Source organism: Microcaecilia unicolor, chromosome 7, assembly GCF_901765095.1.
Source record: "Microcaecilia unicolor chromosome 7, aMicUni1.1, whole genome shotgun sequence".
In the NCBI taxonomy this organism is placed as follows: domain Eukaryota; kingdom Metazoa; phylum Chordata; class Amphibia; order Gymnophiona; family Siphonopidae; genus Microcaecilia; species Microcaecilia unicolor.
The window spans coordinates 58,640,461-58,668,036 of NC_044037.1; the positions used below are offsets into that span (position 1 = coordinate 58,640,461).

At 40.4% G+C, this 27,576-nt stretch overlaps 1 protein-coding gene across 2 annotated transcripts in view; it reads left to right on the forward strand.

The window, feature by feature from the left end:
• DACH2 (dachshund family transcription factor 2) overlaps positions 1-27,576 on the forward strand; it is an 847,419-nt gene that overhangs the window by 457,932 nt on the left and 361,911 nt on the right. For both annotated transcript variants that reach the window (XM_030209554.1, XM_030209555.1), the window contains exon 3: positions 15,565-15,696. In XM_030209554.1, coding sequence (XP_030065414.1) covers positions 15,565-15,696 — 132 coding nt within the window. The remainder of the gene's footprint in view (positions 1-15,564; positions 15,697-27,576) is intronic.

The window sequence follows — 27,576 nt, forward strand, 5'->3', positions numbered from 1 at the left end:
AAAATTGGCTCCTAAAGCTAATATTCTAGGCCGAAGGACCAAGAAAGCCTTACGCCTCAACTGTGTCTCTCAAAAGATCTGGAAATATACAGTATGAACTTTTGATCCCCCAAAAAGTGTCTCCAAATGTCTAACTTCGTAAATAATATTTTGATAACGCATGCTACATATTGCTGCAGCCTGCACCATCTTAAAGAATGGTATATACAGTGCAATCCGCTTAAGTGCAAGAGCTTCCATCTTTCCAACCATCCAACAGTGGCTTTGAATTCAGTTAGTCCAAGACTTTCAGCTAGCTGATTAGCTTTCTCCATAAGCAGTGGACCACTGACAGGAAACTGTCTGCTCCTGACATGAGAAAACCACTGAAGAAGAGCATCTTCTACATCTTCAGCTTTCCCCGCCCGTTTACGTTTCCAGTGTGGATTTGTATTGTTTTGCCAGTCTTCCAGAAGCTGGTCTTTCTGCTTCAAGATACGTGAAATTTGACTTGGATTGACACCATATTCTTTAGCAATAGATGCTTGACTTTGTTTTCTAATTTTTTAAAGAACTTCTAATAATTCAGCCAGTGTTAAAGTCTTACAGTTGTGCGATGACGACGACTCCAGTGTAAACTCTAACAACATTCTTTCGCTTCTTCTGCCTGTGGCAGTTAATCAATGAGATTTCAAATTTACCGCCCCTTTGTAATGCGCCAATCAGCTTTCATATTCTGCGCTTGCGCTTATGCGGAGTCTTTCCTGCAGAGGAGCGGTCTTAAACTATGCATATAAGCAAATCTTGCACTTATCAGTGGTGCGCTAAACCGGTTTGTCCCCATAGAAATTGATGGTGCCAAAAATGGGACCGAAGTACAGCATGCAGTTAAACAGAGCATGTGCTTATCTGACGTGCACTTAAATGGAGTGCACTGTATATATTTTTTACGCCGCCTTCTGGATTTTTAAGTAATCCCAAGCTAGTTAGAATGCTAGCTTGATTTGATTACTTGGCATGTCCCTGTTCTATTCAGGAGAAATCTTTAAATTGCCTTGACACAGGAGTATCTAGTAAGTATAATAAAAGAAAGAAAATTGACAGAAATCGCAAAGTTAGAATTGTTTTCATTCAAAAATCACCACCTCTTATTCCTCTTTCAAAATGCGATTAAGTCACCATCATATTCCCCCAGCAAAAGGCAAAGGGAGTGATAGAATTTTGGCATCCATTATGGAAAGCCGGGGGAGGGGTGAAAAGGATTTGGAGTGTTATAACAACCATTAATTTGAAAGCCAATTTATAAGCCTGTGAATAAGATCCACAGCTGATGGGCTTTAGATGTAATCATGTTCCCCAAATAAGCTCTTTGTAAACTATTTCTGATGTTTTTTTCCAGCACTGTATTTTTTCAAATTGACTAATCACATCCATCTGATTAGGCTTTAGAAAATAATAATCCCATGCTTTGACATTTCAGGTTGATTGGATATATTTATTTCAATTTAGTAATCAATCAGTTTACTGAGAAAATAACATGATTTACTTTCTGAAAGAAAAAAAACCTGACATAGACAGCAAGGCCTTTGATGATTCATTTTGGTTTGATTAGGCATGAGCTAAATGTCTTGAAATAACAAAAGCTGTTTATTAAAATATATTTATGAATAATATTGCAAGTGTATGTTTTTCATAGTACATGATCTTGTTTTCAAAATGCTTTCTTCTATTTCCAATGATCTGCCAATGGGCCTCACTTTTGCCTAGGAAGTCTGTTCCTTTCTTAATTTTATTATATTTCATTCTATCGCGTGCTTAACACAACTTAAAAGGGCTTACCATGGGACGTGCTGAGGAGTCCTGAAGTAAAATTCAAATGTATACACGCAAAACACACACTAAAAACATTTCTGCATTTTTCTTGGAGGGGCGTATCTGGGGAGAGAGAGTGGGCACGACAGTGTGAATCAGATAGCGTAGAAACATTACTGCGTGTTAAGTGCTCCTTTTACAAAACTGCACTAGCGATTCCCACATGGCAAATGCGATGAAGCCCTCTCAGTTCCTGTGGGCTTCGTTGCATTTGCCACATGGGAATCGCTAGTATGGCTTTGTAAAAAGAGACCTAAGTGAGGTTCATTCTATATTTGAACAACGTAAGATGGCCTTATTCATTTTCCTTGATCTAGCCTTAGCTGTAGGCTTAATTGACCATGATGTCCTGTTACTACGCCTGGCAGAGACTGGTATAGGTGGAACAGTACTTTGTTTACCTTTTCCCTCAGTGGTCATTCTTTTTCAGTAAAAAAACACTTTTTCTACCTCTTCATTCCTAACGCTTTCCTGTGGCATATTACAGGGATCTGTTCTCTCTCCTTTACTTTTTAACATTTTTATTAGTCCACTATCCACTTTAATACAGAAATTTTGTATCTCATCCTATTTTTAAGAATAAATTAGTGTTAAATCAAGATAAATCTACAATCTGTTGGTTGACAAGCTGTTCCATTTGTCATTCAATTATTCCTACTCTTTGATAACCCAGCTGCCATAGTAAATTCCTTGTGATATCTCAGTGTAATTCTTGACACATCTCTCTCATTCCATAAACAGATCTCTCAAGGTTTTTAGTTCTTTGCAAACTTCAACCTCTTAGGAAACTACCAGATCAACCATCCCTACATACTCTTATACACACATTCATAATTTCTCACTTTGGTTATTGCAATGCAACCTATGAGGTTATAGCACAATCCCTGCTTAAAAGACTGTAATTGCTCCAAAATACAGCTGCTTGAATGTTGTGCAATGCCCGTAAATGTAATCATTGTACTCAATTGTTAAAAAGTTGCCATTGTTTGCCAGATCGATATTGTTTTCAGTTCAACATCTTATGCCTAACCCTTAAAGCTTTACTTCTAGGAGACCCTTCCTATTTATCTAACTTAGCGATCCCATACACTCTATCTAGACCTCTTCAAACCTTAGATTCAATTGACTTCTACTTTCTTCACTGACATGAGTGTATTATGAGTCAACCAGGCACTCTGCTTTTTAATTTTTGACCCCGAGTATTTGGAATAATCTTCCTCAATATTTGGTAAAAAAAACTCTCTCTTAAAAATTTTAAATAAGCAGTCAAATCTCACTTTTTCACAGAATCCTTTTGCTAACATCATGTACTCATGGGCAAATACATTCCAACTAAAACTCAATACAGAAAAAACACATTGTCTCATCCTCTCATCCCAATACAATATGAACAAACCCACCAGTATAAACACCCCTAACTACACCCTCCCTATCTCAGACAGCCTGAAAATCCTTGGCGTTACTATCGACCGTAACCTTACACTCGAGAGCCAAGTTAACTCTACAACTAAGAAAATGTTCCACGCAATGTGGAAACTCAAACAAATGAAAACATTCTTCCCGTGGGAAACATTCCATAGCTTGATACAATCAATGGTACTAAGCCATGCAGACTACTGCAATGGAATCTACATGGGATGCAAAGAACAACTCATAAAGAAACTTCAGACTGCCCAAATCACAGCAGCCATGCTTATTATATTTGGAAAAACGCAATTCGAAAGCGCCAAACCCCTCTGAGAAAAGCTATACTGGCTACCAATCAAAGAACTTATTGCTTTGAAAATCTGCACCCTGGTCCATAAAAATTATCCATGGTGAAGCCCCAAAATACATGACAGACCTCATAGACCTACCAACAAAAAAACACAATCGGATCATCATGGACATACCTAAATCTCCACTACCCAAGCTGCAAAGGACTCAAATACAAATCAACCTATGCATCTAGTTTCTCCTACATAAGCACACAACTGTGGAACGCTCTACCAAAAGCCGTGAAAACAATGTACGACCACCTAAACTTCTGGAAATCACTAAAAACCAACCTGTTTAAAAAGGCGTACCCCATCAACCCAGCTTAAGTGCCTAAACCCTGCAACACAACGATACCAAAGCTTGTAATAGACTATTCATAACTCAATGATACCAAAGCTTGCAATAAACTATTCATAACTCTTCCTCTCTATGATTCCCAATCTGTCTATAACAAGTGAACCTTATCCAACTACAGTAACTCCTTGTATTTGTTACACTACTGGAGATGGCGAATGCCTCTACGGGACAATGTAAGCCACATTGAGCCTGCAAATAGGTGGGAAAATGTGGGATACAAATGTAACAAATAAATAATAATAATTTTAACATGGCCCCATGGTAATTTGGGAGGTTAGATGCATGCAGAATATGGTTCCTGTATTTTACGCTATTTTGTTTTGTTTTGATTTTACTTTTAAATTGTAGATTTGTTATTGCCTATTTCAAAAATGGTGTTCCTTTCTTACTGTGCCTTAGACTGTAAACAGCCTTGATCTGTCTTTGGAAAGACAGTATAGTAAACAATCTAGTAAACTGTAACTGATTAGTGCAGGATTAGCGCATGAGCCCTTATCTCCTACAAAATGGGTAGTGGGTAAGGGCTGAAGCCCTAATTTTTATTAATGGCCGCATGTTAATGGCAACATTAGTGCATGGACATTAATTGGGAATATGGAAAATTGGTCATTTTCCGGCTGCGGTAAAAATGGCCTTAGTGTGCAGGAAAGACCCGTGTGAGGGTGTGTTAAGGCCATTTTGTACTGCAACTTAGTAAAAGGACCCCATCGGGCTTATTTTTGAAAGAGAAGGGCGCCCATCTTTCGACACAAATCGCAAGATGGGCGTCCTCATAGGGTTGCCCAAATCGGCATAATCAAAATCTGATTTTGGGCGTCCCCAACTGCTTTCCATCGCGGGGATGACGAAAGATCTTGGGGGTGTGTCGGAGGCATAGCAAAGGTGGGGCTGGGGCATGCTTAACACATGGGCGTCCTCGGCTGATAATGGAAAAAAGAGGAGCGTCCCTGCCTCTATGCCAGACTCAAATATCATATCCAGCTCCACGACAGCAGTATTCAGATCCCTGGAGCAGTTTTAGTGGGTACTGCAGTGCACTTCAGGTAGGCGGACCCAGGCCCATCCCCCCCTGCCTGTTACACTTGTGGTGGTAAATGTGAGCCATTCAAAACCCACTACAAACCCACTGTACCCACATCTAGGTGCCCCCCTTCATCCCTAAGGGCTATGGTAGTGGTGTACAGTTGTGGGAAGTGGGTTTGGGGGGGTTGGGGGGCTCAGCACACAAGATAAGGGATCTATGTACCTGGGAGCTTTTTCTGAAGTCCACTGCAGTGCCCTCTAGGGTGCCCAGTTGGTGTCCTGGCATGTGAGGGGGACCAGTGCACTCTGAATAATGGCTTCTCCCACAACCAAATGGCTTGGATTTGGTTGTTTCTGAGATGGGCGTCCTTAGTTTCCATTATCGCCAAAAATCGGGGATGACCATCTCTAAGGTCAACCTAAATGTTGAGATTTGGGCGTCCCCGACCGTATTATCGAAACGAAAGATGGATGCCCATCTTGTTTTGATAATACAGGTTTCCCCGCCCCTTCGCGGGGACGTCCTGTGAGGACATCCTCAGGAAAACTTGGGTGCCCCATTCAATTATGCCCCTCCACGGTTACTAAGCTTCAGTAAAATAATGCATTTTGTATTTCTGCAGCTGAGCCTGCTCTCTTTTAAAGGGGCCAGTGCATGGAAAACCCCACTTCACCCAATCAAATCCCCTCCCATTCCACCTCTATAACATCCCATCCCCCTGATTCCCTCAATATCTCCCTCACCCCCATTCCTCTAACACGAACCCCCGCTATTTCCCTAATCTCCCTAGAACATACCAGGTGGTTTTTCTGGTGGATAGTGATAAGGGCAGGAGTGATCCCAGGTTACTTCTGCCCCATTAGTGCATGACTTCAAAATGTTGCTGAGATCCCCTAGAAGTAGTTTCATAGTTGTACATCTAGGTATCTGGCTGCCAACTTTGGGGGATGGAGAGAAGTTGGATTGGGATTTGAGAGTGGAGATGCAAATTCCTCAGCATTGACTTCTTTATGAAGCTCCTATTGAGTATCAGGCTGCATGTCTAATGTTTCTGGGAGGAAAGATAATGCCAGTTCAAAGCTGGTGTTACCTGTTGATGAATAACACAGTTCAAGTGGTTAAACGCAAGCTGTGTTGTTAATTTTGTATATCATTATGTAACTCATATTACAGTAAATAATATGACACACAATTTTACCATTTAACACATATTTAGCCAAAAATGTGCATTATTCCCTTAACACACATTAGAAACTACCTGTCTAAATTGTTTATCCATGCCCACCAAATTGAGCATTTCGGATTCTGATTTTACTAAAGAAAGTTGAGCCAAAATTTCTGGCATGCAAAAAATTAGTATTAAGCAGGGCTTAATTTGTAGATAAAAAGGAAGTAGAACTTTGGAGCGTGAGGAGGGAAGCAGGGGATCCAGGAACAGGAGCAACAGGAGAAGAGGTGCTGGATTACAGAACAGTGTGACTGTTCTTGGGTCTGCTCTGGGCTCACCCATTCCCCTTCTCTTCCTTAAAGACTTATAAGAAGGGAGAAGATTAGCAGAGCATCTTTGTTGCTGTAGATCAGTGTTTTCAATGCAAGGCCTGTGGGACAGTGGTTGGTAGGGACCCCTGGGGTGGTCCCAGGGCCAGTGTTAGGGGTGGGCAAACAGGGCAATTGCCCTGGGCCTCCATGTCACTGGGGGGCCACCAAACCTTCCTGAAGTTGAAAGAGGGACAATCTGCAGGCTAGCACTGGCCCTAGGTGATCCCCAGTGTAATTCTTTTTATTTTTTTCAGCCCTTTTGGGGAAGCTACTGCTTGCCCTGGGATTAGTAGCATGGAATGTTGCCACTATTCGAGTTTCTGCCAGGTACTTCTGACCTTGCTTGGTCACTGTTGGAAACGGGATACTGGGCTAGATGGACTATTAGTCTGACCCAGTATGGCTATTCTTATGTTCTTATGACCCAGAACAGCCCAATTTAAAAATTAGCAGAGACTACTGCTCTAAAGTCTGAAAAAAAGTGGCAGAACTGTATTCCAGGCTATTCCTCTAGAAATAAGCCTTGGTACCAAGACTGCGTCAATGCACTGTGAGAAATGGAGCCTTTTGAGAGCCCTAGTTCAGTGTTTGTATCTAACTGAACTGAACCTTGTCCTTAGTGAGAACTTTGCCAACAAGTGTAGGCCGACCTTGTACTGGCAGAGCATCAGGCAGTCCTGAGAGAGAATCTGTTGAATTTCTTTGTTGTGGCTGGCCACTCTGACAATGCAGGTGTCCCAGCAGGCATGACTCCCCTCATATAGCTAGCTGATCCCTCTCCATAATGCACAGAAGCTTATGTACATGTGGCTTTGATATCTGCCTGAATGCATTTCAGCCCATCACTTGACTTTGCTACCCTGACTTCACTTTCTCTTCCTTTCCTTAACCTCTGTTCCTTTTGTCCTTTCCATGGGTTTAGGGTGCATGAAGCTGGATTATGCTCAGAGCAGAAAGGTGCAGTGACAACCCAGAGAGGGATACCAAACCACAAGAATTGCTTTATTAATTTTCAAATATGTTATAAACTTGACTTGAAGCACTACAAGATACAATTTGTATGAGAAGCAATATTACAAAAAAAAAAAAAAATCTTTTCCCAAGTGGAACTCAGATTATTCAACAAATCCAAGATGCATTTTCTGTTACATTTCTGGTGTGTTATAAATTGTAGTTGGATTCAGTCTAGTGTGAAAGCTGACAGAAAAAGGCAAGTCACCAGAAAACTAATGCTAAGAAAGTACGAAGGCATCACAGTGAACTTTGATACATATTATAGCATCACAAATCTACTAAAGGCAATTCATTCTAGTCATGATATCACCTAAAACTGAAGTATTATATAAAAGCTAAACAATGCCAAATGGATTTGGCTGAGATCAAAAGCCACATCTATTCCTTCTCTTTCATCTTCAGTGTTCCATTTCCTAGGAGTATGACCTTAGTCAAACATCTATTAAAGTTAGCTTTTGATCTCAACCCTCTATTTTTGAAAAAAAAAAGTCAATCTTTAAAATTTTCTTTCAGAGACAATTGTGCTATTGTGTTTTAATGTTCCAGCAGTGTGTGAGTAAATAGCATTCTCTGATATATGTGATAGAACACCAGTTAAAAGGGACAATCATTTTTGTGTCACAGACAAAAATCAAAAGGAAGCATTCTTCAGAGGCTGTTAACTGGAAAAAAAATCCCCTCAGGTCAGTGAAAACATGTTAACTGGTCAATCTGCTGCCTTCTTCTTTCCCCCCTTTGATGAAAATGCCTTGTAATTTGATAACAGGTAACTGTTCATTTGTAATGCAATTTTCTCTTGGCCAGTCAAAGCTGTGCCATGATTAATCAGCAAAAGGGCCTGTTTTCACCTCCTGTGAAGGAAGGTGGCTTTTAAAAACATACAGGTGAAATTGTACTTGCTTTATCCTATATTATCTAGGCATGACTTCCATGTGACAGCTCAGAAGCCATAGAGAGAATATCCTGAAATGCATCCGTCTCCTTTTCCTTAATCTATCTTGATCTGTTTGTATCCTCCTATGATAGCAATGCACATAAATAGCAAAGGAAACAGCAGATACCAATTATTTCCCCCCCCCCCCCCCGCTTTCTCGCAATGCATTCTGGGCAGTTCATTGCATCATCTTTCCAGCTAGGATGTCATTAGCCTTTCGTGCTCCACAGTATACACAATTGAGGGGAATGGTTAATAAAGTATGGTACAGTTGGACTTTTACTGTATCTTAATTCACTGTTGGAGTCACTAATCTGCAGTAGCTCAATATCATAGGTTAGTGACTTCCACAGTACATGAATAATGCTGCATTAACCTTGCATGCCACATTATTCATATTACCTGGGAGCACTGAGCCATTAACCCACAGCCTAATGCTTTTGGCCACATTTTAAAGGCACCCTCTACCCCTGAGGCCCCTCTATATCACTTCTTCTCTAAATTCTTCCCATGCATGACTTTCTCTCCAAAGAGTCCCCTATCACAAAACCCCTGAACCTCCTATCAGAATCTCCTGAATGTGTCCCTTCTCTTCCAAAGCCCCCTCACCACCCTCCTGTAAACATCTGTAGCAGCTACCTCACCTCTTATCTCAGCTAGTGGCATTGTCTTCTCCATGGTCTTTTGTGCCCTATGACCTTGATCCACAACTGCTGCCCAACCCCTCATTCTCCCAAGTCTGTGGCTGCGATCTGCTGTGATCTGCAAAGCTAAGTGGTTTATCAAATTTTAATAAACATAAATATAAATAAACAGTAAATGTGGAGCCTTGGAGACTCTTGAACACTTCTAAGACACTGCTGATCTTGGCCCTTCAAAGGATACATTACACATTTATGTCAGAGAAGGCAGGACTGGTTAAGCATTGCAAGTGCATCATGGGGGGGTTGGAGAAATGTGAAGGGCAAATGCTGGATCTAAGGGGGAGTTGTTTGAGGAGATGGAAAGGAGGTAGATGTTGCATGTGCTGAGGACATAGGGAAATGGAGAGAAGATGCTGAACATGGAGAAGGAAGAGGAGGCATAGAGGAGATGCTAGACATGGGAGAACACAGGAAAACAGAAGGGAAATGGGGACATGTGGCAGTCATGGGTAGATGGAGGTCAGATGCTGTATTTGGGGGCTTGTATAGAGGGATGTAAGGGAGATATTGGATACAAGTACATAGGAAAATGGAGGGAAGATAGTGGACCTGGGATATACAGAAATGGGGAGATGCTGCACAAGGGGAGAGTTGGGGGAGAGAGTACAGATCCTGGACGTAGGAAGAAATCAGGAGAGAGAGTGCAGATGGTGGACATATGGGAAGTGAGAATTGGGAGATAAAGAGGAGATTCTGGACATGGGAGATTCTGGACGAAGGGGAGACTATGAAGATGGAGTAGAGAATAGGGAGATGGAGAGAAGATGCTGGACATGAGGAGGCTATAGATAGGTGTTGAAGGCAGTAGGTATAGAGAAATGGAGGGAAATGGACTTGGGGAAGCATGGGGAGATGCTGGATACAGGATATGAGAGAGAAGAGGAGGAGGAGAGAGAAAGTGAGATGTTTCACACATTTTTTAAATCTGCAATTTAGTTGCAGCACACAATATTTTACTCTGTTGGTATTTGCATTATCAAGGACACCATTTTTTTTAGTTTTTTTTTCACTTGCCTTGTAAAGTGTTTGCATGAGTTTGTGTACACTGAAATCCACACCAATCTGGATTGATTTGTTGACTCCTGAAGCAAGCTCCTCTACCCTGAAACGCAGATTTGTGTCGAGTCTGACTAATAAAATTGCTTTTTACCCTTGGGTTGGAATTGTTTTGGTTCTCCCCTACTTTCATTTTTGCTCTGTGCCTTGATTCATAGGGGTTTTCTCCTTTTTTATTTTGGACTGTTACTGAGATGATGCCAGAATCAGGCTTTTTTTTGTATGTTGAGTTTTATGGGAAACTCCACCCATCATTGTGGATGCTATGAATTATTATTAGGAAAGGGATGCAATATAAGACCAAGAATATTATAATCCCTCTGTATCGCTCCATTGTGTGACCTCACCTTGAGGATTGCATTCAATTCTGGTCGCCATATCTCAAAAATGATATAGCACAGTTTGAAAAGTTCAAATAAGAGTGACCAAAATAATGAAGTGGATGGAACTTCTCCCATATGGAGAAAGGTTAAAGAGGTTAGGGCTTTTCTGCCTGGAAAAGAGATGGCTGAAGCAGGGATATGATTATGATCTGCAAAATCCTGTGGTGGTGTAGAATGGGTAGAAGTGAAATGATTTTTCACTCTTTCAAAAAGTACACAAAGACCAGGGAATAGTCCATAAAATTACATGGAAATACTTTTAAAACAAATAGGAGGAAATATTTTTCGTTCAAAGAATAGTTAAGCTCTGGAACTTGCTGGCAGAGGATGTGGTAACAGTGGTTATCAAATCTGGGTTTTAAAAAGGTTTGGACAAGTTCCTGGAGGAAAAGTCTATAGTCTGTTCTTGAGATGGACATGGGTAAAGCCACTGCTTGCTCCAGGATTGGTAGCATGGAATGTTGCTACTAATTGGGTTTCTGCTAGGTACTTGTGACCTGGATTGGCCACTGTTGGAAGCAGGATACTGGGGCTAGATGGTCCATTGGTCTGACCCAGTATGGCTATTCTTATGTTCTTATGATTTATTACAACAACAACAAAAACTTTACCTGGAAAACTGATGAACTATTTTTTTTCACTGGTTTTCTATCCTTTTTTGTTCTTGTTCTAACATACATGATGAACTGCAGAATAATATAATAAAAACTGAAACTGAAGATCCTTAACTGACTAACAAAACTACAGCACTCAAGGTGTTTATGGAAAATAGATATTTAAGGGGGTCTTTTACTAAGATACACTAGCGTTTTTAGCTCGTGCTAAAATCAGCTGGTGCTAAATGCTGAGACACCAATTATATTGCTATGGGCATTATAATTGGCATTTGGCACCAGCTGATTTTTTAGCGTGAGCTAAAAATGCTGGCACAACTTAGTACAGGACCTCCTAAATTATTATGCAATGATCACACATGTAACCTTCTCTAGGAAAACATAACTAAAGTCACCAGAATAAAAATTAGATTTAAATGAATTCTATTGGAGCAAAAAAATTGTAATACAACTGTTCAAACTCGATCCTTTTATGTGGAAAAAAAAAGTTACGGAAGGTCAAAAATGTAATTTTGTCAGAATGCTTATGGACCCATGACAGGAAAATCGTCTATTCTTAATATTTTGGATCTGCAACTTTAGTCATGTTTTCTCAGAGACAGTTTTACATAGATGTAGATTGGACAGCCTACTACTACTACTATTTAGCCAACGGCTATTTCAAGGCTATGGTGAGATGTTGATTCTTACAGAGTCATAATCTTGTCTTATAATCTGCTGATATGAAAAGGAAATAAAATAAAATAGTATTTGCATGTAAAACAAAGTCCCCCAAATTCTCTATATGAGATTCTAACTTACACATATAATTTATAGAATTCTCTCTCTCTCTCTCTCTCTCTCTCTCTCTCTCTCTCTCTCTCTCTCTCTCTATATATATATATATATATATATATATATATATACCTGTATCTATTTATCCATTATACTGAAAAATGCATTCAAATTAGAGTAACTTCAATGGTAGCTTTGTTCATTTGCCTGTGCAAATCTGCTTTTTACTTTGTAAACAGTGCCTAGCCCTTTTAGAATTGCTTTCCATATTAGTATTTCTTCATGCCAGATGTTGCATTTTCCCCCCTTTAACAGGACCATGTGAGTTTTGAATACAAATAAAAGACCAGTTAATGTAGAGCAGATGATTGTTGTAATAATGTCACTGGGCAAAGCTTTGTTCCATTTTTTCCCTTGAAATATTATTAATTGCAATGTGTTGACTGTTAATTTAATTGAGTGTTTTGTCTGAAAATGGGCCCATACTGCTATGTACTTACTTGCAATTTAATTTCATTAATTGTAAACCTCAAGGTTTGATTACTCACAGCTCCCCTTTTGTTAATTTACTTGTTCACAGTTTTGACAGATAAGCTTTCAAACTAATATGTAGGGATGGCTACACTGTAAACAATTAGGGAACAAGAGAATACAATTACCAAATGTACAAGCTGACTTTGCTAGATAGATCTTGCATTTTAGAGCTTCCCAGTATTCAGTGGGATAGACATTTAAGGTGCACGTACGCACCTTCTAACAGTTGATTACTATTAATGGTGCCATGCTGCATTTCCCTTTCTTCTCCCTCCTGCCCTCCATACATGGTCCAGTATCTGTCCCTTTCATTCCCTGCCCCACAAAACCCTTGCAGTTCTGGGCCAGGAAGGGAAGAGAGATACGAGACTGTAAATGTGTGTGTGTGGGGGTGGGGGGGGGGGGGGGGGTCGACTCCAGAAGAAATTGGAAAGTCCTAGGATAGAAGGTAATGTTCTACTGTGGATTAAAAACTGGTTAAAAGGTAGAATCATGGGCAAACAATTTCAAACTGAAACTTAACAGAGAGAAAAACAAATTCTTAATACTAACAAACCCACACCACCCAATTACTTGTACTTTTACTATTGGTAACAAAACTTAACCCACTGAAGCATAATTTGAAAATCCTGGGAATAATAATTGATCAACATCTCTCATTTGAACCACAAGTATCCAAATTAATGTCTAATGTATTGAAATCATTATGCAAACTAAAAATATTAAGACCTTATTTTCAAAACACAATATTTAGATCATTAACTCAGTCCTTGGTACTATCAAAATTTGATTACTGCAATACAGTCCATGCAGGACTTCTAATCAGAAAATTAGAAACTGCTCAAAACATAGCAGCTCGTCTTCTACTTAAAGCTACCCGATACTCCAAAGCGACCCTGCTTCTACTCAAACTACACTACTACTACTACTACCATTTGTATAGTGCTACCAGGCGTACACAGCGCTGAACATGAGACACACAGAGACAGTGTCTGCTCAAAGAGCTTACAATCTAGGTAACAACAGACAGACAAGACATTTACGGGCAAGGGAATTACTGGTAAAGAGGAACAGGAGAGAAGGAGGGCAAATGAGTAGGGTTAGGAGCTAAAGGCAGTAGTGAAAAGGTGGGTTTTCAGCATAGATTTAAAAACAGGTAGAGATGGAGCTAGACATATGGGCTCAGGAAGTCGGTTCCAGGCATAAGGTGCCGCAAGACAAAAGGAACGAAGTCTGGAGTTAGTGGTGGCGGAGAAGGGGGACGATAAAAGAGATTTGTTCAGAGAGCGGAGTTCACGGGGAGGAATGTAGGGAGAGATGAGAGGTAGTGAGGGGTCATAGAGTGGATGCATTTAAAGGTCAGTAAGAGGAGTTTGAACTGAATACGGACGCGGGCAGGGAGCCAGTGAAGTGACTTGAGGAGTGCGCTAGTGTGGGCATAACGATTCTGGCAGAAAATAAGTCATGCTGCAGAATTCTGGACAGACTGGAGAGGAGAGAGATGGCTGAGCGGAAGACCAGTGAGAAGTAAATTGCAATAGTCTAAGCGAGAAGTAACAAGGATGTGGATAAGGGCTCTGGTGGCGTGTTCAGAAAGGAAGTGGTGAATTTTGCTAATGTTGTAGATAAAGAAGCGACAGGTTTTGGCGATTTGTTGAATATGGGCTACCTATAAGTTCACGCATTACTTTCAATTTATATGCGTTCACCCACCAAATAATTTATGGTTCATCCCCATCTTACATGCAGAATCTTATAGAGCTATCAACACACAATGCTAAAAAAATCATCCAGAGACTTTCTTGTATTACACTTCCCTCAATGTAATAAAAATCAAATATAAAGCTATCCACAATGCTGGATTTTCATACCAAAGTACAACCAGATGGAACTCTTTGCCCAAACAACTCTGTCAAACTATCTCATATTTCATAAACTATTGAAAATTCACTTGATAAGAGCGATCTCTAACAACAGAAATAACTAACCCTCTAACTAAACTGCAATAACAACAACTCTGTCCATATTCACATTCTATCCTATGTATTACAAACATACAAACGTGTTATATGATCAGGATTTCATGTCATGCTGTTATTATCTATCTATCTATCTATCTATCTATCTATCTATCTATCTATCTATCTATCTATCTATGAAGATACTTAATATCTGCTGGGTCAAGCCCAGGGAAGCAGCTGTCCATGGAGGGCTCACAATCTATGTTTTGTGGGTGAGGCAGTGGAAGGTTAAGCGACTTGTCCAAGATCACAAGGAGCAGCAGTGTGCTTTGAACCGGGCACTTCTGGATGTCTAGACTGGTGTTCTAACCACTAGGCCACTGTGGTAAGGTCTCAACGTGTTAACTGGGCGGTAATCATCAGGTCATGTACAATGCCGATTACCGCCTGGTTAGTGCTATGCGCCGGAAAATAAAATATATTTTCCGGTGCGTATAGTGGACGCACATAAAAATGAAATTACCGCCCGGCCATGCAGTAGTTCTGAATTGGCACACATTGGGTGCACGTAGGCGCCTACGCAGGTTAGTAAAAGGGCCCCTATATTAGTAGAGAGGACAGCATCATTCCTCCTCAACTTTTATCTAACTTTAACAGAGCTTCTGCAGTGGTACTACTCAGTGTTGGCCATCTTGATTCTGTGTTGGTTAAGTAGTCTGTCACTGTGACTATGGATTTCATTGTGATTTGAAATTACAGGGGAAACTAACTTTTAAAGAATTTCATATACTGTATCAACATTTGCAAGGCTTGTTTATGGAGAAAAATCCCCCTTGCAGAAGTTGATTACTATTTTATGAAAGTTGAGAAAATTTTGGAAATACGTTCTCAGAGTGAGGTTAACCAAAAGCCTAATGGAATGAGATCCTGCTGTGTAAATCCTGGAACAAATCAGCTTAAGGACTCTTGTAAAGTACCAGCTGGAAACTGCAGAGGAACTACTGTCAAAATCAGGGAAATGATGTCTAATTTTTTTTCACCATTCATTTCTTATTTTCTAGGTTTGACAGCAGCTGCCATGGCTGAGGCAATGAAGTTGCAGAAAATGAAATTAATGGCAATGAACAGCCTCCATGGAAGTGGGAGCCAAAATGGGACAGAATCAGAAAATGAAGAACTGAATTCAAATGCAGGTACCTGTTTTTTTCTTTATGAATTAAGAGGCTTGGTCAGAAAGGACTTTTTCTCTCTTGCAGGGAGGAAGGCCTAAAGGGGTAGTTATTAATTTGCATTAAACAAATAGCATACAATTTTTGTCCCTTAATGTGTCCTAACAGCAAATTTATGTGTTACTTTACCACAATGCATGTTAGGGTAAGTCACTGCTGGTTGCATGATTATGAGATGCAGAGCATGCAAAGCACCTCATTATTATGCAAATTGGATAACATAGCTTATGTTGAACGCTGCAAGCTGTGTTATTCATGGAAAAAGTAATGCTAGCTCAAAAATGATGCTGATTTTCCTGCCTGAGAGCACTGGATCTCTAACTTGGACCACTAGGGGTTGTAGCCACCATTTTGAACCAGATGCAGCAAGTGACTGGGGATTGTTCCTACCCCATTCCACTGGACCACAACAAGGGTGCCCAGAAGCTATTATAGAATAGCATTAAGTGCCCAGCATTTCACTTGCATTTTACTGCCTATCTTTTAGACTGAATTGTTCCCCTATATGGACTTTGTTGGGCTGGCAATATGTGTAAATGCTGCAACACTATCCATATAGTGGAGAGGTGGGGGAGTGGATCGAAGGCCATATGGATAAGCTGTAAGGCTTATTTAGGCCTGCTGAATACCTAAAACAAGTAGTGAAAGTTAGTAGTACAACTGATTTATCAGGCTATACCCATATCCACAATGCTTTCTATATTCCACATGTATATGAAGAAATGTAGCTATCATCTATGTTATCATTATAAACTCCTTGTGTTTGAAGATGATTGTGTTACAGATTTATGCTATGACTAGGAGTCCAATCTACAATTGACAAACTCTGATTCAACTTAATGTGTTCCTAAGTGGAATAGATAATGCTAAGTGATGATTCAGTCTGTGACATGCTGTTTCTCTGGCTCTCTCACCTTTTCACCTCAAGTTGCCATCTTAGGGACCCTTTTACTAAGCGGCGGTAAGCCCACTGTGGACTTACCGTGCACCAATCTGGAGCTACTGCTGGCCCAATACGGGCACCGGCTGTAGTTTCACCCCAGCATGTGGCATTTCTGGCGCTTTCGGAAATATTCAAAAAATATTTCCACAGGAGGTTACCTGGCAGTAATCGGGCAGCACCGCACACTACCCGGTTACCGCCTGGTTAGTGTGGGAGCCCTTACCGTCACCTCAGTGGGTGGGGATCAGGGCTCCCCCCATATGACCACATGATAAGAGCAATCTTACCGCTTGGCATGTCTTTTTCAGCCTATTTACCTGCTGCAGTAAAAAGGGCCTCAGCAAGCGGCAAAAACGGACCCCACCGCTACAGTGGAGCCCTTTTTATTGTTGCTTTGTAAAAGGACCCCATAGGGTTCTTTAACCCACACATGTAAGTGGTAGACATGTCCCTGACCCTCTCCTGCCCCTCCCAGGTGTATACCTCTTTGCACCTGTGTGCTTTTGTGCACACATTTTATATACCATCTAAGGACAATTACATGCATAACTGCTCATTAGTGCCAATTACTACCACTTAACAGCAATTATAACCAATTATGTCATTATCAATTAACAGCTCATTATTAAATTAACCAAAACCTTTCAACAGAAGGGCCACATGGGGCATTTGAAGTCACGGAGAAGGCATGAGGGTTCTCAGAGTTTGACTAATGATGGGTGGACATATTATGACATTTCAATGGCAAGGGCCAAGGGATGTAGCAGATTTTTTAGAAGTTGGCAACTCTGCCCAATCCTGGAAACCCTGCCCCCTGTCTTTCCCCTTCCCCAGCATTTGTCCCATGGAGGGATGGAAGGATGGGGGTGGTTTAGTTATACAGATGGCTAAAGATTGTTGGCTAGATTCTATATAACATGCCTTGGCGCTGAAAAAAAATACACCTAGGCATATTCTATAAAGTATGCCTAAATTTTCTTGTACTTTTATAGAATATACCTACATTTTAGTGTGGTTTATAGAATATACTGAGCACCCTTCTGCATGACTAAACTTAGTCGCGGGCATTTACACCAAGTAAAACTTACTGTAAATGACGATGCCTAAATCAGGTGCGGACCAGGTGTATTCTGTAGCATTGCATGTAGATTTTAGAAACACCCACAATCCCCCCATTCCATGCCCATGACCATGCCCCCTTTCAGCTACGCACCTTAGCATTTACGCATATCACTTTACAGAATATGCTTAGACAGTTATGCGTGTAATTTCTAATTAATATCAGTTAGTATCAATAATTGCTTGTTAGCTAACAAGCCAATCAGTACTGATAATTCCTAATTAATTAAGTTATATGTGCAAATCTAGAATATGACTGGATTTGTGCGCACAGCTTAAGTTGCGCTATATAGACTTCGGGAATGTTTGTATGTATGTGTGTCTGTGGTGCACACCCATATCTTCCTCTTCAACCCTCTTCTCCATAGTTTCTGCCTCATTTCCTCTCTGCGCCTTTCTCTACCACCTTCCTTCTCCCCCATCTTCTCCAGGCTGACCTTCCCTCTTTTCCTTTTCTACCACTTTCTCATTCTGTCTCTTCATTTACTCCATCCCTTTCCACTCAGCTTTCCTGCATCTCCCGGGCAGGAATGTGGTGGCTCCATCTGTTCCCTCCCCTAGGCTGTCTGATACTTCATAGGCATCAGTGTCCTCTCAGAGATGAACAGTAGTCACCAGCAGTGTTGTGAGCTAGCAGAAGTGCTCCTGAGTGTTTATCTTTGTTTCTGCTCTCTCTCTGGCCACATCTCATAGCTTCAGCAGCACTGTGCACTGCCTTCTCACTTCAGGATTTGCCACAGCCACTGAAACTGCTGTTGTGTCTCTTGTGGAACTTGCTTCAAACTTTGACAATGGTGGGGTCAAAGCTCTTTCTGCCTTTGCAGTGCCACAAAGGTCGTCTTCTTCTGTGACAGGACCTGGCAAATTCCATCATCCTTTCTGTGTTTGTGCCACTGTTGCATTGTAAATCAAACAAGAAAAAAAACCCAAAATGGGTTGGGGCAGGAGAAATGAGTTTTGTGGGCTGAAGTTTTCCCAAAGATCATAGTTTTGGGACCACTGTTTTAAAGGATAACAAATAGAAATTACAGTAATACTAAATGGTCAGTTTTCCTAATTGTGTGTCCCAGAATTCTGTACTGGGGTCAGAGACTGGGAGCTTGGACATCTAAACTGCAGATGAAATTTAATGTGGATAAGTACAAAGTGTTATGCATGAAAGCACACAGGTTCCATATTGGAAGTTGCCACCAAGTCAAAGGACCTGCATGGAAATGTATGTTCTTAATTGGAAGTTATAGCCTTGAGATCATTGTAGCTGAGAACCAGAGGTTTTTCACTTTTCACTCAGAGGGCTTGTTGAATCATTCTTCCCCACCGAGAAGGGGCGCAGGTACTGTTTAAGGAATGAACCAGGAGGGGGAAGTGGCAGACAGAGGCTATAAGAAATGGGGAATTAAAACTGAGAGGATTTTTTGGAGCTATGAAACCTAGCTTGTCTCCTTGCATTGCGGGAATGGATACACTTTCTCTTTATATTTTGATTTGTTTGCTGTATGTACTATTTTCCATGTGGGACTTCTGATCTGTCTTCCTGTTTAGGGGAATAAATTCTGCTTAAAGCTTGAAAGGTTTTGTTTTTGCCATGGATATCTAGAGACCCTGAGGAGCTGCAGGCATCTAGCCATCAGTTTGCCGGCTGTAGGATCTTGTCATTGTAGACAATACATTGAAATCCTCAACTCAGCCTGTAGCAACAGTCAAAAGAGCAAATGAATGGCAAGAATTATTCAGGAAGGGATAGAGAACAAAACAAGAATATCATAATCATCAATAAATCTGTGGTTTTGACCATACCTTTAGTATTATTTGCAGTTCTGATTACCCCGTCTCATAAAGAATATAGCAAAACTAGAAAAGGTACAGATAAAGGCAACAATGAGGATAACAGGAAGGGAACAGCTCCCTTATGAACTGAGGTTACACAGTTTAGTAATTTTAAACTTGGAGAAGGGAAAACTGAAGGATGATGTAGTTGCTTATAAAATCTTGTGTGGTGTAAAATAAATAATAAGACAATGGTTATATGCTCTTTCAAATAGTACCAGGACTTGGTAACACTCCATGAAAGTGAGCTGACTGTTAGAATATTTAAAACAAATTTAAGAAGTTATCTTTGGATTCTATATAGTGTGCCTAAATATCAGTGCCAAAATCAGTGTGGATTCTATAACAATGTGTGCAATTTAACAAGCTTAACAAGCTAATGAGTGCTGATAACAGCACTTAACAAGCAGTAATGAGCACTAATTGGCACTGATTAGAATTTAGGCGCACAACTTACTAAGTGTATTCGGTAACAATGTGCGCCAAACTTCTAACATGTGCAGGCAAAAAGGGGTGTGGTTATGAATAGGGAAATGGGCATTTCATGGGCGTTCCAAAATTTAGGCGCTGTGATAAACACAGGACTATCCTACCCTAAAGAGGCCACCAGAGGGTGCTCCTGTAGTGAAAACCCTGTAAAATGTCAGGAACTGGCCACTACAGGGAGCTCCAAGGGGGACACCAGTAAAAATATGAGGAAAGAGTCACTAGAGGGAGCTCCAGCAAAGGCCAGGCATATAGAGGTCAGGGAGGACCCATAGAAGGAGATTTCTCCTTTAAGAGAAAAGGCACCCTGGAGAAGGTTCTGGACCCTTCCAGAGCCAGGGGAGGGGCCTAAAGAGGTGGGGAGGATTATTAGCCACCCTATAAAGAGCACCTCCAAGAAGAGAATGGAGGAGAGGAAATGGGGACCTGAACTCCTGGAGGAAGAGACCTGCTGGAGGAGACCACCTGGAAGCTGAAAGAGAAGGATCCCTCTAAAAACCCAGAAGTTACTTACCTTGCTTTGGATATTGAAGTAATGGAGCCAATAACTGTTGTAGAAGCCCATGTGGAAGGAACATTGGGCCAGAGGGAACTGCATACTAATTAAACTGGACTAACTGGAGTACAGGACTGTAAAGTTACAGTGAGAGTGGAAAGTCCTGTCCAGGGGAGGAGGCTGTTTTAAACTGAGACCCAGGTGTCCCAAATAAGTGGGCTCAGTTGAGGAAAGCCAGCGGAACTGTTGGTGGAAAGAAGTTGTTCCCCACAAGACTGGATCCGGGATGCTAATAGAGTGGATTTGCATCGGGTGTATCTAATTTGCATATTTGTGAAGGCTGAGAAACAAGTGTTGCATTCCTCAGAGAGGTGACAGGGGCACCTCAGGGGTACCAGAAAGGTGACCTGTTTCCCAATGATGTTTCACAGAAGGATTCTGAGTTGAAGGAGAAGCCAAACAGAAGAGACTGAGGTTACAGGCTGCCATAGGGGAGAACTGTCTCTAAGCCTTTTTCAGAGGCAAAGCTCTAGTGAGCCCCAACTGCAGGCTTGGGATGCTGGACAGGAGCCACTAGGGGGCCCTCAGCACATGAGATTACCCCTGGGGGATTACAGCGCCTAGTTATAGAATATGGCCCAGTGTGCATAAATATACGCACTGAGATTTACACCATGTTTTTGTTGGTGTACTTTTAGGCGCTGATTTTAGAATACGCTTAATCATTGCTGATTTTTTAAGCGTCATATATAGAATCAAATCCTATGGAGGTAATATGCAGCAGACGGTGGTCAGTGTTTCTTTAAAACTCACTACCACCAGCCCAAAAGGTATCCAAATGTGGCCAATAGTCAGTGCTGTACCTACATGATTGGGCAGAGTTAGAACTGCTATTTATATGGTCCAACGTGCCCGGTTAGCTGTGCAGACACCAGAAATGAATATTGCAGATGGCTGTATAACTTCCAGCTCCACCTTGACACCATTCCTGCACTGCCCTAGCACTGACGGAGACTGCTGCAGCAGTCAGGATAGATGTTCAGTGGCACTATCCATGTAACTGCTGCTGAATATCTTCTGAGCAAGCTAGCAGGAGACTCTCCTCTCCAGTTAAATTTCTTTGAGTGTAAACTCCTATATTTTCACTTATTGTACCATTAAGGTAGTAATGTATATGTTACATAGTAGATGACCTCAGATGAAGATCAAAATGACCCATATACTCTACCCAGTAGGATGGTTAGGAATGCAGTTGCCACTTTGTGCAGGTTTTGCCCTGTCTTCTTAGAAATGGAAAAAGTCATTTTACTACTGCTTTAAACTAAAATACTTAATGCTTCATTTTCTTTTTTTTTTTTTGCCTTTAAAAGATCCTTTGTATTTACCCCACATCTTTTTGAATTCTATCACTGTTTTGTTTCTACCATCTCTTTTGTGAGTGCATTCAAAGTTTCCTTTCTGGAAAAGAAGCATTTCCTGATGTTTCTGAATCTCTCTCCTGGTGTCTTATCCTGTTTTCTAGTTTTACAGTTTTAATGCTCTATGTTAAAGAACACATTGAGTCAAATAGAATAAATATTCTGCAGGAAACTGATTGATATGTGATTATTTAAGGATAGAAATTCCACGTGTGAAGGGGGAAAAGAATAGTTTTTGGGATATACTACCATCAACCTGGCCAGAATGAACAGACAGATTATGAGATATTAGCAAAAGTTAGCAAAGCCAACACATTTGTTAATGTAGTAATACTGGACGATTTCAATATTGAGTTGATAAATGTCAGATCAGGAAATGCTAGGGAGGAACAGTACCTAGAAGAAATAAATAACTGCTTCATGGAGATGTGTTATTTTAGATCTAGTCTTTAGTGGAATGTAGGGCTTGATATAAGGGTAACAGTTTTGGGGTCGCTTGGCCATAGTGGACCCAATATTCAGCCCTCAGCGGTAAGGAGCTTGTTAGCCGCTCACAGCCACGGGCTCAGTTAACCTTGGATATTGAATGCTAGGGCATTTCTGGCCTCTGGCATTGAATATCCAGGTTAGTACAGCAACCTCTGGATTATGATAAATGAGGAAAATGGTTTAAAACATTGAAAAGAAGAATCTTAAAGGTTAATCACCATCCAAAATTCAGCTCATGGCAGTCAGCATTTTTGCGAGCATTGAACATTTTGGGCGGAATTAAGCCTGGATATTCAGGTCTAGTCCTAATCTGGGTGTTGCTGCTGAATATCCAGGACTTTGACAGTGTCCAGGAGTTATCTGGGTACCACCGATATTCAGTGCCTTACCCAGATAATCAATTAGAGTTACGGCAGCATTTTATGAATCCTGCTTGCCTGAAGAGTTATCTGAGCACTGGCATTGAATAGCTGTAGTGCCCGGATAACATCTGGGTCTGCCTTCACTCTGTCCTAGTAGTGCCCTGGCAATAACTGGATAGTGCTGCATGGCAAAAGCAGATATTCAGTGGCATTCTTCTGTTACATACCACTGAATATTTGCTCCTGACCTGGTTTAACTAGGCAAGGGCCTCTCTTGCCTGGTTAAACCATGCTGAATATATACTCCTAAGCATTTTAATCAGGCATGGATGTTTAAAAATGCCATCTTGGAAGCCCAGACCAGATGCATTTCACATTTAAAAAGGTGGAAGGTAGCCAAGCGACTACTGGCATGGTTAAAAGGTGAGGTGAAAGAGACTATTCCAGCCAATAAAACATCTGTGAATAAATGGAAAAAGGATGTGAATGAAGAAAAAGGGGTAACAGCATAAATGCTCCGGCAAGTTAGATGCACAGCATCGATAGGAACGACAAAAAGATAATTTGAAAGAAGCTTGCTGTAGAGGGAAAACTCAAGTTTTTCAGCTACATTAGAAGCAGGAAGCCTGAGTAAGTTAATTATACCATTAGATCAACATGGAGTAAAATAGGCATGTGGGATGGGTTGGGGGAGCAAGGCCATAACAAAGAGACTAAATACATTTTTGCTTTGGTCTTTACTAAGGAAGATGTATGAGAGCTGCCTGTCTTTATAGGTGATGATTAAGAGGAACTGAAACAAATCTTGTTAAACCTGAAAGATGAAACAGGCTAAATCTACAAACTGAAGAGTAGCATTTCATCTTGATGGGATGGTATATACCCAAGAGTACCCAAATAATTTAGAAATTAAATTGCAGCTGTACTTTTAGTAATCTATAACCTATCATTAAAATTAACTACAGCACCTGCAGATTGGAGAGTACCTATCGAAACGCCAATTATTAAAGAGACTTCAGGGGTGATCTGAGACACTACAGACCAGTGAACTGATGTCCGTTCCATGCAAACTATTTTAAAGAACAAAATTACTGAACACATACATAAAATGGCTTAATGGAACACAGCTAACATGAATTTAGCCAAGGGAAGTCTTGCTTAACCAGTCTACTACATTTTGTTTGAAGAAGTACCACAGGGATCTGTACTTCTACTGGTGCTTTTTGTAAATGATCTGGAAATGGGAACGACAAGTGAGGTGATCAGATTTGCAGATGACAGAAAAATCATTCAAAGTTGTTAAATAACATTAGACTGTGGGAACTTTCAGGAGGACCTTGGGCAACTGGAAGACTGGGCATCCCAGTGACAGACGAAATTTAATGTGGACAAACCCAAAATGATGCACATAAGAAAGAACAACCCAACAACAATTTATAACTCCACTACGCTAGGTTCCACATTACGAGCCACCATCCAAGGAAAGGAACTAAGCGGCATCATAGACAGCACATTAAAATCTTCTGGTCAGTTTGTGATGATGGCCAAAAATGCAAACAGAAGGTTAGGAATTGTTAGGAAAGAAATAAAGAATGCCTCTGTATTGCTCAATGGTGTGATCACACCTTGAGTGTTGTGTGTAGTCACCACATCTCAAAAAAGATATATTAGAATTGGACAAGGTAGATAGAAGAGTGACCAAAATGATTAAGGTGATGGATTGACTCTCACATGAGGAAAGGCTAGGAAGGTTGTGATTCTGTTTGGAGAAGAGATGGCTGAGGAGAGATGATATAGGACTATATAATTCTGAATGGTGTGGAACAGATAAAAGTGAATCAATTGTTTTCTTTTTCACATAGTACAAAGACTAGGGAACAAACCTTATTAAGTTACTAAGGGCCCTGTTTACTAAGCGCTGTAGGCATGCAAACATTTTAGCGCACACTAAAAATTAGCATGCGCTAACACTACAGACATCCATAGGAATGTAATGGGTGTCTTTATCATTAGCGCACGCTAAAATGTTAGTGCACCTACAGCGCAGCTTAGTAAACAGGGCCCTTACTAGTATATTAAAAAAAGAAATTGGAGAAAATAATTTTTTACTCAATGCATAATTAGGGGAAAGGGATGGAATTTCATATACTGCTTTTCTGTGGTTATTATCAAAGTGGTTTATGTATTATATACAGGCACTTGTTTTTGTACCTGGAGTAATGGAGGGTTAAGTGATTTGCCCAGAGCTCTGAACTAGTTGCCAGAGGATGTGGTAAAAGCAGATAGCATAGCTGGGTTTAAACAAAGGTTTGGACACATTTTTGGAAGAAAATTCCATAAACTGTTATTAAAGTAGACCTAGAGAAAGCCCATGCTTATTCCTGGGGCTAAGTAAGATGGAATTTTTGCTACTTTTTATAATCCTGTACATACTTATGACTTGGATTGGATACTGCAGGAAGCAGGTAACTGGGCTAGAAGGACCTTTTGTCGGATCTGGTGTGGCAATTCATATGTTCTAACAGAAACAGCCTTCCAGTGACCTGCTCAAGGCCAAAATAATGAAACACTTTTCCTCTGCTCCCTTTTTCTATTTCTGTGGATAACATTTTCGTCCCTCCATTTCTCTCAGCTTGTGACTTCAGAGTGACATTGAACTTCACTTTATCCTTTTCTACAGAAGTCGAAAACACTTTTCTCTGGAATATCATCAAAATCAGTACCTTCCTCTCCAAACCTACTATCAAAACTCTTATTGTATTTGTTTGTTCTGTTCTGAAGTTTATAAATAAAGTATACAAAAAAACTTGTTGAATCTCTTATCTCCCACTACCTCACAAATCTCAGTGTAAACCATCTGTCTCCACTACAATCATTTTAAGCTAGCTGTGCATCTTTTATAAATGTTGCTGTCTTCGTTTAACCCCTCTTTTCATTCTCTTATGAGTTAGCTAATAATCTCTTAGCCATCAATAATTGGGTGCTAACAACCAATCATCGCTAATTGGAAGTCATTAGAATTTGCATGTGCATATGGCTGTGCGCTGTTCTATAAGGCAGGGCGCCCAACTCTCATAGTGCATACCCAAAAAGGGGGCATGACCATGGAAGAGGCATGGGCACATCAGGGGCATTCTAAAACTGTATGCATGTAGTTATATAATAGTGAGTAAGTGCACTTAACTTGGGTGCCAGCATTTTCACTAGGTTTCAGCAGGTGTAAATCTAGCCCCCTAAGCTAGGCACAGGAATCGGGGCATCTAAGTTTGCTATGATTTTTTATTCTGTGGAAGAGCTGTCTTGAGTGCAATAATTTAACTAGTATATGTCTACATGAGAATACTTTGCAATAGTGATTCCCAATCTTCCCAAGGAAGTACATCAGCCATAGTGGTTCCCAACCTTCCCAAGGAAGTAGATTAGCCGGTCAGGCTTTCAGGAATTGTCACAATGAATATGCATGAAATAGATTTACATGCCATAGAGGCAGTGGATGCAAATCTATTTCCTATATATTTCTTATGGATATTCTGAAAATTCAATAAGCTAGGAGTCCTTCCAGGAGAGGCCTTGAAAACACTTTTGTACAAAATATGTTCCTGTTATTAAAGTTTAAATCAGCTTCATAAGAATGAATTATAAACTGGATCTTTGAATATTTGAATTTCAACAACTGTAACCTATACACTTCCAAAATTCCATAGAATATTACCTAACCAATAGTTGGTGGCCAGTCTCTGAAGGGTTAAAGGGACACACTCATGTTTGCATAAATGTGAAATTGCAGAAAGAAGATTGTTTTCCTTCCAATAGTGTTTATTATCTGTCTTTAATGTTAGAAGTAAAACATGGATGATGTTAGAGCCTCGCTGTGCCATACTGAGTGACCATTATTTGTTTGTAACACAAAGACAGCAAAAGAATGTTTGTGGAACTACCGTGATCCTGCATGCTTTTCAGACCCTATGCTACCAAGTGGAAAACATAAAGCAGACTGATTCAATGTCTATAAAGTTTTTATTTTGCTAAAAAGTCTCTGCATTTTTCAGTGTTTTTGCCATAAAAGAGTCAGTTTTCAGAGGCATTGCTACATATAAACCAGAAGGTTATGTATCGAAACGCGGGTTTTGAATGTTGTGTACCCTATCTTGAGGTAATGTTATACATATTTTTAAACTAGAATTCAGTACAGAAGTAAAAACATTGTCCACCCGGTGTTTAAAACCATTTAACCGGCTCCTGACCGGTTACATGGCACAAAGGGCTTCTTTTACAAAGGCACACTAGTGTTTTTAGTGCACGCTAAAAATAAGCATGTGCTAAATGTTAGAGATGCTGATATATTTCTGTGAATTATCTCATTATACTCAGCTTCAGTATCACCTTAATAATGTTATATTCAGAATAGCATGGTCTAGTTTGATTTTTTAATAGGATCATCAGATCCGCATAACTACCTCAGTAATGGCTTAAGTGAGCCAAGCACTATTCAGAGGTGTTATTGTAATCCTCATCGATCCTTATTATTTGCTTATATTTTTTTCAAGATTTTTTTCTTTTTTTCATAACTATTCATTAAGCTTAGTATCTATTTAATTTTAGTACTTAGCTTTAAGCTTTTAAACTTCAGCATGCATAATGGAGACCCGGATTCACCGACATAGATTCATGTGTCGCAATACGCTGAAAATCAGATTACAAAAA